General features: G+C 55.7%; 1 protein-coding gene across 1 annotated transcript; it reads right to left on the bottom strand.

Moving 5' to 3' along the window:
• Positions 1-4226: 4226 nt before the first annotated feature.
• On the bottom strand, positions 4227-10854 carry EPO (erythropoietin). Its single transcript, XM_057528822.1, has 6 exons — positions 10842-10854; positions 6289-6531; positions 5586-5728; positions 5274-5360; positions 4845-5024; positions 4227-4695 (listed from the first exon to the last, which is right to left on the bottom strand). The coding sequence occupies exons 1-6, from the start codon at positions 10852-10854 to the stop codon at positions 4537-4539; spliced, it is 825 nt and encodes a 274-aa protein (XP_057384805.1). The 3' UTR covers positions 4227-4536.
• Positions 10855-12257: the final 1403 nt, after the last annotated feature.

Genomic DNA, 12257 nt, shown 5'->3' with positions numbered 1-12257 from the left:
TCCCCTTCCTCCAGAGCAGGTTAGGAGAGCATTCAACAGAGGGACAGAGCCAGGAAAGGGTTAACCCAGGGAAGAGCAGCAGAAGCCAATTGATCCCCAGCCCCTCCAGGTTAGGCAATAAGTCCTCTGGTAAGGCTGCTCTTGCTGACCTCCCTCTGGCGCCGCAGAGCTAGACGGTCACAGCTTCCAGCCTGTCTGGGGGTGGGGGGTTGGTGCTCAGGCAGGACAGGAGGGAATGCGGTGTGGGAGGGAACCACGGGCTCTGCCTTTTGGGGAGTCCGGAACAGGCAAGGCCCCAGAGGCTTTGTCACCTGACAAGACTGGCAAGAATAGGTGTGAGGGACCCTGGGATGTGGAAGAACCTGGGAATCACTCCAGGAAACTGCAGCCAGTCCTGGCTTCCCTGTGTGTCCTTGGGCACTTTGCTCATCTGCTCTGGGCTTCAGTTTCCTCATCTGTAAGATAGAGAGACCAGCACAGCTAAGGTTTTTTAAAAACCAGAAATTGTGTGTGGGTGGTATAATTTTTTTAATAACTCATTTTTTAGAATCGAGGAGGGAGTTTATAGACATTTGGGCATGACTCACATAGGCTGGGAAACCATCCTGCTATCTGTTTTTCTGTTGCCAATAATCTTTTATAATGTCACAGTTTTATGATGGAATTTTAAGAGGAATGAGCCTTGATCAGCTGGAAATGATGTAGTTAACATTCAGCCTAGATTCCAGTGTCTGAGCGGCCTCATTTAGCTAACTCAGCTGTAGCAACAATCACCTACTGTGGGAGACCAGTAGACTGAGTAGTCCCAGGAGAATCCCAGGTGGCCGGCCTGGAGGCTGGGGTCAGACGGATGCATTGGTCAGCCTGATGCTCAGGTCCAGGAAGAGCGTTCGGGCCAGTGGTACCCAAAGCCAAGAGGCTGCAGTCAAGGTGGGAGCTGGCGCTGCAGGAGGCAGATGAGGTGGGCCCCAGTGCTGGGAGATTTGGTAGTGGGGAGGGTGATAGGCACTTTCTGCCTTTCCAGGGAGGAAGCGGGCACCAGGGGCAGGGGATGGAGCGGGAAAGAGTTGGTAGAGAGAAATGGATGGGACTCATGCCTCGCTGACTGAAGCTGTTTCCTCCCCTCTGTCCACTCCCTCTGCTTTCTCTTCTCCCCATGATCCTTGCTTCTAGTAGAAGAGGGACCCAGAGTCCGAGAGCCTGGCTCCTGGTCCTGACGCTTCCTCTCAGTGTCTTACGACCTGGGCCAGACCCATTCATAATCTCTCCGGATCTCGGTTTCCTCCTCTGCAAAATGGGGATCCTCTCCTGTCTCTGCCTCCCTCATGGGGTGAGGAGAGCAAATGTGAGGCTGCCCGGGAAAGCACCTTGGAAATCGCAAAGCACTCTACAAACAGAATGCATCGCCATGAAACAGTTATGTAACCCGCTGACTCAGAACCGGGCTGAGCTGGCTCCTGTCCCACCCGGAAGTCGGAAGAGCTGGCTTGGTCACTTACCTGGAGGAACTTAGTTTTAGTTTCCCTGTCTGACAAAAGAGGATGGTGCCCACTGTCCTCCTTTTTCATGGAGTGATGGTGAGAATCAGAGCAGATCGTGTAAGTGCCAGAGATCAATATGTTGTTAATCATCGTAACAGTAGTGCAGAAGAAAGCTTACACCCCTGGCCCGCACTTGAAGAACCTGGGAAATCTGGCAACGCCCTCCTTGCATATCTGTGTCTCTTCACAGGGACTGTGGGTGTCACCAGGTTCTTCCCATCCAGGCCCCTCGGCCCCCCACCTCTCGGGACTCAGTCACATGCCAAGCTGGCTATATCTACACCTTCATTCATGAGAACCCGTCTTTTTGCCGCCAGGGGACTGCCCGCTCTAGGAGGACACTGGGCTGTGAGTGGCACAGACCGTCTTTCCAAGCTTCCTAGCACTTAGTGCAAAGGCTGGAACACAGTAGGCACTCCATAAATGTGGAATAAAGTATGTTTTAAAATTATGTTCTTAACCTACTCGCCCATCACACCTGACCGAGGTCATATACTTCAGGTTCTATTAACTACTTTTTTTTTTTTTTTTTTAATTGAAAGCAGTAAGAAGTCTGAAACAAAGTCGAGGAATAAGGTCAGGAGGAAAAAAGATCCAGGAGATGTTTAGGCAGCACATCAGGCTGAAAGGTGGACAGGACTTTGGGGTTATGAGTCCTAAATCTCAAGTTCAGGTCCCAGCTGTAACTTACTAGCTGGATTCCCTGGGCTTCAGGACAAGTCTCTTAGCTTCAGTTTTGCCAGCGAGAAAGAGAGATTCCTTCTTTCCTGATTCACAGAGGTGGAGCAAGAACGGGATGGCATGTGTGGAAACCATAACACGAATTTTTATCGAAATGCACAAGGTCAGAGTCCTCAGGGTTCTATAGCTTGTAGATTACTCTAGCATTTCCCAAGAGGGCCTGAAGAGGGCACTGTAGCCCAGAAGCAGGGTTGGCCAGCAGGAAAATTCTCCTTGGGTCCTGCCCTTGGCTGACTCCTCCCACCACAACTTCACCCCTACCCTCTCACACACATATACTTGGCAAATACCCTGCAACCCCCCAACCTGCCCATATTCTTCCTGCTGCAGATTGCAAAACATTCCCTGCCTTGTGCATATTTGCCGGGGTGCAGGCTGACTTCTCCGTTTTGTGATATAAGTGAAAGACCGATTCCCCCCCATGTACGATAATGGCCAGGATCGGGGGTTCCTGCACAGTTCTGTGACAGCTTTTGTTGTCTGCACAGGTCTCTCTTGGGCGTTACTTTGCAGCTGAAACATGATTTCTGGGAAGGAATTTGAAATTGATTGTCAGGGGAAAGGATAAAATTAGAAGTAGGAATTCCCTGGCGGTCCAGTAGTCAAGACTCTGTGCTTCCACTGCAGGGGACACGGGTTAGATCCCTGGTTGGGGGACTAAGGTCCCGCATGCGGTGTGGCCAAAAAAAAAAAAAAAAGGAAGAAGCAAGTAGGGATCAAGTGTGGAGGTTGAGTGAGTTTGTCCCGTGTCCCCCATCCCAGGGGAACTGGGAGGGCTTATGTGGCAGAAATAAGCAGAAGAGGGAAGGGGGTGAGTGCTGGGATGATGGGGGATTCCTGTCATCTTGGCCTTGGGCAAGGTATTTTACTTCTTCATCTGTACCATAGGAATGACTGCAGTGACATTCTCCCAGGGCTGTGTGAGGAATAAAATGAGGTCATATAAATGAACTACCTGCAGTAGCTCTGGGCAGAGTGATTGATCAACGAGATGGTTGTCTGGGAAGTTGGTTCCCACTGTACCCCAATCTACTACTGCCCCTTTGGCAAGTTTCAGGGTAGAGCATTCATGGTAACCATCCCCAGGCAAGGAAAGTTCCACTGGATTTAGAGGGGGCTTGTGTGCTGAGATGGCAAAGGCTGATGCTGGGGTTGTGGCATTAGAAGAAGCGGCCACAGAGAAGAGACAGAAAATAATAAGGGTCCAGCAGGCAGCATTGGCAGCTGCCACCAGCCCCCAAAGGAGCCCCTCCTCCTGGCTCCTGTGTCCTTGCCGGCAGCCGAGGCTCACTAAAGACATCATCCTGGGGACTTCCCTGGCGGTCCAGTGGTTAGGACTCTGTGCTCTCACTGCCGGGGCCCAGGTTCCATCCCTGGTTGGGGAACTAAGATCCCACAAGCCGTGCGATTCAGCCAAAAAAAAAAAAAATACTTATCCCGGGCCAGATGGCAGCTGCCTACTGAGGACTAGCTTTGAATAGAGCCACCTTATTGACCAGTGTGGGCAGAGCTTGTGGCCTCAAGCCCGTTGGGGTCAGGAGGTCAGACAGGCCATGCGAGGCAGCACGTAGGGCCCGGCCCCCTCCACCTCTGGTTTCCCGGACCTGCTGCCTGCTGCCAGGATGGGGGCAGAGCCAGGGAGGTAGGGGTCTCCCGGGAAAACAGAAAAGCCAAGAGCCAGGTTGCGATTTCAGTTCTTGCCAGTGAGATTGAAAAATACACAAGACTTGGACCCAGTGAGAGCCAGGAGCCAGCCCCCATCCCATCTTCACGGCTCCCACCACCCTCCTCATCCAGCGGGCTCTGCTGTCACGGAGTCCCCATGAGACCCGGAGAATTCATGGCTTGCCCCCTAAATTCTCCAGTCCATCCTCTCCCTGCTTGCTGGGTGCAAAAGGCATTATTTGCCCTCCAGCTTGTCCCAGCATCACGCAGCATCACGGTTCTGCAGGGCACTGAGATGAGTTTCAGTGTCTCCCCTGCATGGCGCTGTCCCCAAGTTTAAGTTGAACTCTCTGAATTCCTCCTGCTTTGGAGACTCAGGCTGGCCCTGTGACATTCTTAGATCTGAGTTGAGCTCTGAACAGTTCCTCTAGCCCCTGAGATATCACCGCTGGCCCTGGAGTGTCCGTGGGACAGTCTGGCGCTGAGCTGATGGCCCATCGACAGGGGTTGGGAGTGGAGGTGCAGAAGGCATGGCACAGGCAGTGGTGGTGAGCGAGGTGGTGGACGTGCCCGGGGTGGGAGCACCGGGTCACCTGTCCCCTCTCCTGCAGGCCTCCCCTGTGTACAGCGTCAGCTTTCCCCGCAGGAAATTGGAGTAGATTCGGAAAAGTTTGCACAAAGTATCAATAGTGAATGTTCGGAGGGGGGCTGCAGAGGAGGCTGCGTCTGGAAGGGGGACGGCTTCCTTCTGCCAAGGAGAGAACAGAAGGTTACCGCTGGGGACCCCAGCAGGAGATGGAATCTGGGACAGAATTGCAGCAGGGATTCCTTGGCAGGGCCCTTCTCCCATTTTACAGAAAGGGCAAACACAAGTGCCAGGGAGGGTCCTACACGTACCTGGGCTCCCAGCGCCCGAAGCAGGGAGGTGAGGCTTCGCAGGCCGCTGACAGCTTTGTCCACGTGCAGCTGCAGGGCCTCGGATGGCTGGGACGAGTTGGCCAACAGGGCCTGGCCCTGCAGGATGGCTTCTGAGAGCAGGGCCAGGCCCTGCCAGACTTCCACAGCCTGCTGCTGGACCTAAAGGGAGCGGAGACTCGGAGTCAGCTGGCCCAAGCCAGCCCCGCCCTCCTCCCTCTCAGCAGCCCCAAGCAAACAGAAGTTTTGTTGAATGAATGAATGAATGAACAAATGAATAAATGAATGAACGTATTCCATTCAGCCCTCATCTTTGCTGCTCTGTTTCTCCTCTCTCTCTATCATCCTCCTTCCTGCCCTAGGAGGTTCCCAAAATGAGACTCCCCAAGAGGAAGGAAGACATGAACTCACCTCCATCCTCTTCCAGGCATGGAAGTTAACCTTGGTGTCTGGGACAGTGATGTTCTCACTGAAGCTGCAGCCTTCAGCACAGCCCATCTGAAATGCACGAGCCTGGAGTCAGGGGCCGCAGCGGCTCCTGCTGGCTTCGCCCCTTACCTAGCTTCCAGCTGTGCACTGGGGACTACCACTCTTATTACTTTTACTGGGGGCTCTGGCTCCCCGCTTCCACCCCTGAACCAAGTGCCAGGTTCCTGGATCTTGGGGGAGACCCTGGATCCCTGAGGGTGAGTTCTGTGGAAGGTCCTGGGGAGGGGGCCTCACCGTGGCATTTTCGGCCTCCCTGGCCTCCAGGATGTACCTCTCCAGGACTCGGCTGTCACAGATGAGGCGTGGGGGGGCGCCCAGGACTGGGAGGCCCAGAGAGAGCAGCAGCAAGGACAGCAGAAGCAGCGGGGCAGGACATTCTAGGAGAGAGAGCCGGGCGGAGCGTGAGGCCGGGACTTGCAGGAGAAGGGGTGGTTTAGACGTGCACGCTCACCCATCCCGCTGCTCTGCCCCCGCGAGTCCTCCCGACCCGAACCTTGCGAGCGCTCAGGCTCTGCCTCCTTTGCCTTCATTCAATCCCGCGGCCGCGTGCACACCCCACCCCCCAGCTACCGGCATCCACTTCTCCCGGCCAAACTTCAATCCCGGTGTGACAGAGGCTTCCCCTCTCGCAGATCCGGGCTGTTGCTCCCAGACCCAGGTATCAGCTGCCTCGTCACCAACATAGCCGCCCCTCTTCTCCCTGGACCCCCCAATCCTCCACCGCGTCTCCAGCTCAGATTCCGACTTTCCCGGGGACTCCCCCAGCCCGGCCGGCAGGTGAAAGCTGCCCCACCCCCCTTGCCCTTCCGGGGTCCTTGGCAAGTCGCAGGTCCTTGGACCCGGCCACCCCGGGGCCAACAGCCCCAGCGGTAAATTCCTCCTCAAACAGGGGCCGGGCGGGCGGGCGCTCCCCCGGCCGGGAGTACTCACCGCGCACCCCCATCTCCGCGCCTCGCCCGGCCCCTCAGCGACCTGGGGCTCGGCGGGTGCCCGCGCCGGGGGCCCGCATCCCGGGAAGCTCGGCGGGGCAGGGCCACCCCGCCGCCCGAAGGAGGGGGCCGCCGTCCGGGGCGCCGAGCCGGGGTTGGGGCAGAGCGCGCAGGGCCCGGGGCCAGGGTCCGGAGGACGGCGCGGCGAGGCGGCCGGCCGGGGTTGGCCCGGGGACTGTTGGCCCGGGGAACTGCGGCGGCGGCCGGGGGTCGGGGCTGTTATCAGCTGTGTGCGTGCGTGTGGGGGGGTTGGGGGGGGGCTGTGTGCGTGAGGGGTCGCGGGAAGGGGGGGCCGGAGGGGTCAGAGCCGGGGGCAGGACGCCTGGGTCGGGGGCTCGCCGGGGCGGGAGCCGAGCTGCCGCAGGGGCGGGTGCGGGGCGCGGGGCTGCCCGTCGTCGGACCCCGGGGTTCCGGGAGGGGCGGCTGCGTGCGCGCAGCGGGACGGGCAGAAGGCAGTGCCATTCCGGGAAAGGCTGGGGACCCCCGACGTCCCCCCAGGGAAGGAGGCGTCCCAGTCTTGGGCGGGGACTCAGAGCTGGGACTGTCTGGGTTCTTGCGAGGCAGCTAGGGCTGGAGCCCGGAAGGTGCTGGCGGGGCAAGTCAGGGGCCTCCTTCTCAAGATCCCAGTTCTTGTTCTAGAAACCAGTGTTCTTGTTGAGGAATTTAATGGGGGTGCACAAAGCAAGAAATCTGAGGGGGTTTTCTCCCCCACTCCTCACTTCTGAGGACCCTGAAAACCCAGAAATTGAACTTTTAGGTTAGTCTGCATGGTAAAATTCTTAAGAACTCTGAAATAGAGTGAACTCCCAGAGTGATGGCACTTGGGATTGGCAGCTAAGCCTTTGTGGCTTCTAGGAAGCCCTGAGGCAGGGGGGAAGCTCCCGGGGGCAGGAGTCCAAGGCTAGCTGGCCTATCAAACCTTGGAAAGTGGCCTGAGTCCCTGAGCCTCAGTGCTCTCACCTGTCAAATGGGCCTCATGAAAGCACCAGTCCCAGCTCATGCAGCTTTCATAAAAGACGGGGAAGTCCTACAAATACTGGCGGTTATTTATACGTTCATTCACTCCCTCCCCAGTCCCATGATATTAGAGATATTTTATTCATGCGTTCAGTGCCTTCTTTGTGCAAGACAGTTGACTAAGAACTTTTCAGGACAAAGAGATGTGTTGAGCCCTAAGTCCTGCCTCCTGGAGTTTGTAGCTTACAATAGAGATAAGGTGGGGACACGGATCTGTGCATGAAGACTGGAGTGTGCACATCCGAGCTGTGAGAGTTTGGAAGAGGGGGAGCTCACCTCTAGCTGGGGAATCAAGGAAGATTTGATGCAGGAGGTGATAACAAGCTCAGCCTTGAAGGGTGGGTAAGATTTCAATGGGAAAAGATGTGAGGTGGGTGCAGAGGCCCATCCAGCCAAGTGCTTGGTGGGTCAGGAGTGTCGGGGTGAAGGGTGGGGTGGGGGAGGGAGAGGTGGAGATCAGACTAGGGTGCTGGTTAGGGAGGGGTCAGGTTGTGAAGGGCCTTGAATGCCTCTCTGAAGAATTTGGATTTTGTTTGGAAAGAGTGGGAAGTATTCATTCATTCATTCATTCATTCATTTGAAGTATACATGTAAGAGTACCTACTCTTGGCCAGGGACCTGGGGATAGAGCAGTGAATGAAACAGACAAGAACGCCTGCCCTGGTGGAGCTGACATTCTAGTGGAGAGATGGATGATAAACCCAAAAAATGAATAAAAGATAGAGGAGCTCCAATGGCTAAAAGGACTAAAAAGGCCCAGGAGTGTCGGAGGAGGTGGCAATTTTCCATGAAGCAGGCAGGGATGCCTGCTGAGAAGGTGACAAAGGTGAGGGAGGGAGATAAGGGGCGGGGGGAAGAGCCTGATCAAAGAGGGGTTCAGAAAGATGAATGGGAGGAGTGGGGAGGCAGAGGCTCACGGGAACTAATGGGGGCCCGACTTGCTCCCCTGCCCTCCGCTCACTGCGAGCCTGCTCTGGGGGTCCTCCCCGAACCTGGTGTGCTGGCTGCTGTGGCTCTGCACACCTCACTACGTCCTCTGGTCCCCGTTTCCTCCTCAGCACCCAGGCAGCCTCCCAGCCCCACTTGGCCCTCAGAGCCCAGCTCTGGGACAAGATCCCAGCTGTGGGACAAGCACACGCACACTCACGTCCACACACGTCCGCACATGCGTTCTGTCCCGACCCACCACACGCCCCCCAGCCTCTGCTCTCTGGGTCCCCTGACTCCTGCGTCACTGCCCTGACCTGACCGTGGAGAGGGGGCCGGGGACAGACGGGGTGGGGGGTGGGGAGTAGACACAGCCGGAGGAGAGGGAGGAGAGGAGGAGCCGTTCGGGCTGTGGGACCTGCTTCTCCCCTCACACCAGCTTGTCAGAGGTCCCCAGGCCCCTGCCTTTGAGAAAGGGAGAGGGGTCCTGAGCACCAGCCCCTAGCCTCTGAGGCCTGCTGGACAGGGGTGATGCTGGCTTATCCACTGGGGCTTTGGGAGAGAGAGCTGCGATTGCAACCTGGGAGAGAGGGCAGAGGAGAGGATCTTAGCTCACCCTGCACCCAATCCCTAAGCTGTAGTAATCCTACCAAGAGGGCAGAGGCTGGTTTGGGAGCCAACTTCAACCCAGGTGCTTGTGGATACTGCCCAGCAGGGTCCATCCATCCAGCCTTGACAGCAGGGGACCCTGAGGAGCAGGAAGCTACCCAGGGCTCTCCCTCCGATGCCCACCACACCCCCGCCAGTGCCCCTTCCATCTGCCTGTTTGTATTTCTCTGGCACGGGGCTGGACCAGTGCCAGGACCACCGCGGAGGGTCTCTGCACCATCCCCTCCAGTTATCCCCAACCCTGCCACTAGAGTAAATGTCCCACTGAATAGCTCGTTCGTGGCATTCCCCAGAGCAGGAGCCTGCAGTGGCTCCCGGTTGCCTCTGAACTAAGACACTCTGTGCTCTGCCATCCAGCTACCTTTCCAGCCTGTTCTCCCACTTTGCTCACTCCCACTCTCCTGCATCACATGAGCTCAGTTAGATGGTTTGCTGCTTCCCGCCCTTCGCTCACTCTGTGCCTTCCACCTGGATCACCCTCCCCCTCCCACTATGGCTCTCAAAGCCCAAACCCAAGCATTACCTCCTCTATGAAGCCTTCCCTGATACCCCAGCAGGAAGCTGTCTCCCTGCTCTGGGCTGCCATCCTTTATGTACACGTCTTAGGCCTCTCCTGGCCGGGCCACCATATACAGCTGTCAAGGTTGAGCACTGCACAACTCCAGGGGGCGCCATTCATATCGACCCTGATGAGAATGGTACTCTCTGGAGGCATGCAGCACAGGTGCTCTGTTAACCAGAGGAGAGAGCAAAGGACAGTGTAGGCAGGTCTTGTTCACCTTGGTGCCACTGGGCACCCAGCATGTTGCCCGTTCATGGTCATCCCTCAAGTGTGGTTTGCATTGTGTGGTCCCTCCGCTCCAGACACCTCAGCCAGAGAATGGGAGACGTAGAGGGAGGAAGTGAGCTACTCATCCTCTGAATGCTTGCTGGAGCCATGCCTGGACAACCTAGCTCTGGGTTCGTGGGGGCCTGAGAGGTCTCCATCTACTTCCTGAGCAGGCAGCCCCCCGAGGCGGGGTCTGAACCAGAGGATGGCGGGGGTGGAGGCAGGCTCTGTTCCACGGAGTCTTCCTGGCAGCCAATTCAGACTGAAAATCCAAGAAGCAAATTTACAGCCCCCTGAGCTGTCGCAGACCCCCAGGCAGCACGAAGTCCCAGCTGCCTGGAGTCGTGTTGGGGATGAGGGGGGGCCTCTGGACTTCTCCTCCCTCCTCCTTTCCAAGCAGTGTCTTCTCAGCTGGGCTCGGGAGTTCAGCCAGCAGCCCAAAAGACCTTCTGTGCTGGGAAGTGAGGTGGCCGGGACCTTGGAGGGTGTGGTGGGAGAGGGCTTCCTGGTGCTTGGGGAACTGGGAAGGGAGTGAGGACTTGGGATTCCTGCCAGACAGCAAAAGGAAGTCCTGTGTGAAGGTCACTTTGGAGAAACTGAGGCAAGTTCTGCTTACTTGGCCACAAAGTAGCCAGTAGAACCAGACATCTGGGTTTCTGTTCTCAGCGAGCAGCTCTGTGGCATCAGCAGGCTAATGGGGCTTGTCTGGCAAACAAGGGAGCCCAGATTGGTGGCCTGAGCTCCGCCACTAGCACCTGACGTGGACAAGTGACTTTATGTCTGAGCCTGGGGATGGTAAAAAACTATAGTAATCGCTTGCCAGGGCTGTCGTGTGATTATGTAATGCCTGGCACGGGGGAATCAATAAATGCTAGCTATTATCACGGCGCCCTCTGCTTTACTGTGGCTGCTATTTGTCCTCGCTTTGGAGGCCTGGAGACCAAATCTCCAGCATATTCGTCAGCCCTCCTCCGGCGTCCTCCACTGTTCCCTCTGGGGAGCTGGGCATGGGTTCATGACACCTTATCTCTGGTGTTGTACCTTTACCAAGCAACTCACTGGTAAAGGTCATGGGGATAGTGGGGTGTGGATGGAGGTACCTCGGGGTGTACACATCCACTGCTCTTTGGAGAAATTTGCCACTGAACAAAACTGAGTGAAATGGCATCACTGTGGGAGTTGGGGGATGGCAGGGGTTAAGACACAGATACCAAGACAAGTCTCACACTTAGTTTATTCAAAGCCTGGGGCCAAACAGGGGTTTCTTGTCCCATTAACATGGGTCTCCTCCCAAGGGAGGCCCGGAGAAGTCCCAAGGACCTTGGACTGAATGAGGCCTGAAGCATTACCAGGCCAGCTTCCTTGGTTACTTGTCTCTTGCCTCTCCTCCAGTGCTTGAGTCCTTGAAGGAGGGCGCCCAAAGCACCAAGACCTCCACCTTGGGATCCAGAAACACTTCCCCAGATTAGGTTTCTATGAAGTGTCAGCCCCATCTTAGGATCTCTTGCTCACAAGTATGGCTGAATATTCCCAAGCTCCTTCCCATGGCACCCCTCCTTTATCAGAAGACAGAGCTGCTAAGTTGGTCAGAGTAGCTTTCCTGTCCAAGCAAAAATAAAACTAGAAGATCCTAACTTAAAGCACTACTGGCGATATCAACGGGAGTAATGTTTTTCTCCCATGTAAGATCTTTGCAGGGGTGCAGTCGTGAACACAAAAGTTTCATTTTGTTAACATGGGGCTTAAGGATTTTGCATGAACTCTTTTTTTTTTAAATTTTATTTATTTAATTTTATTTATTTTATTTTTGGCTGTGTTGGGCCTTCGTTGCTGTGCGTGGGCTTTTCTCTGGTTGCGGCGAGTGGGGGCTCCTCTTCATAGCGGTGCGCGGGCTTCTCATTGCAGTGGCTTCTCTTGTTGAGGAGTATGGGCTCCAGGCATGCGGGCTTCAGTAGTTGTGGCACGCGGGCTCAGTAGTTGTGGCTTGTGGGCTCTAGAGCGCAGGCTCAGTAGTTGTGGCGCACGGGCTTAGTTGCTCCGCGGCATGTGGGGTCTTCCCGGACCAGGGCTCAAACTTGAGTCCCCTGCATTGGCAGGTGGGTTCTTAACCACTGTGCCACCAGGGAAGCCCTGCATGAACTCTTTAGGCTCTTCCTACTTGGAGGAACATAGGCCAAGATCTACTCAAGGTAGTTTATAGAAGCCTTAGACATACTCTTAAACCTCCAAGTTTAGCAAATATTTTCCCAAATTGTTCATGGTTCACTGATAACCAATGAGTTACAAGAACCTATTGCTTAAAAGAGGCACCCTCCGATCTGTATATAAGCAAGACCTTCTGTTCATGTCTTATTTCATCAACCAGCAAATAATTTTAGTACTTTCAGGAAAGTATATTTTTCTTGCAGCAAACAAGATTCATAAACTCTGAGCTGGAAGGGACCTAGGACATCCCATGAAGGTGAACTTCCACCC

The sequence above is a fragment of the Balaenoptera acutorostrata genome, chromosome 15 (genome assembly GCF_949987535.1).
Source record: "Balaenoptera acutorostrata chromosome 15, mBalAcu1.1, whole genome shotgun sequence".
Lineage (NCBI taxonomy): Eukaryota > Metazoa > Chordata > Mammalia > Artiodactyla > Balaenopteridae > Balaenoptera > Balaenoptera acutorostrata.
Note: the sequence above shows the minus strand (reverse complement) of the source record. Positions and strands in the feature narration are given on the sequence as shown.

What these genes read in the sequence shown, in the direction of transcription:
- EPO (XM_057528822.1), bottom strand. An exon ending in GGCGAGGCGCGGAGATGGGG is followed by an intron (nt 5,729 to 6,288) that starts GTGCGCGGTGAG and finishes TCTCTCTCCTAG; the next exon opens with AATGTCCTGCCCCGCTGCTT. An exon ending in GGGAGGCCGAAAATGCCACG is followed by an intron (nt 5,361 to 5,585) that starts GTGAGGCCCCCT and finishes CGTGCATTTCAG; the next exon opens with ATGGGCTGTGCTGAAGGCTG.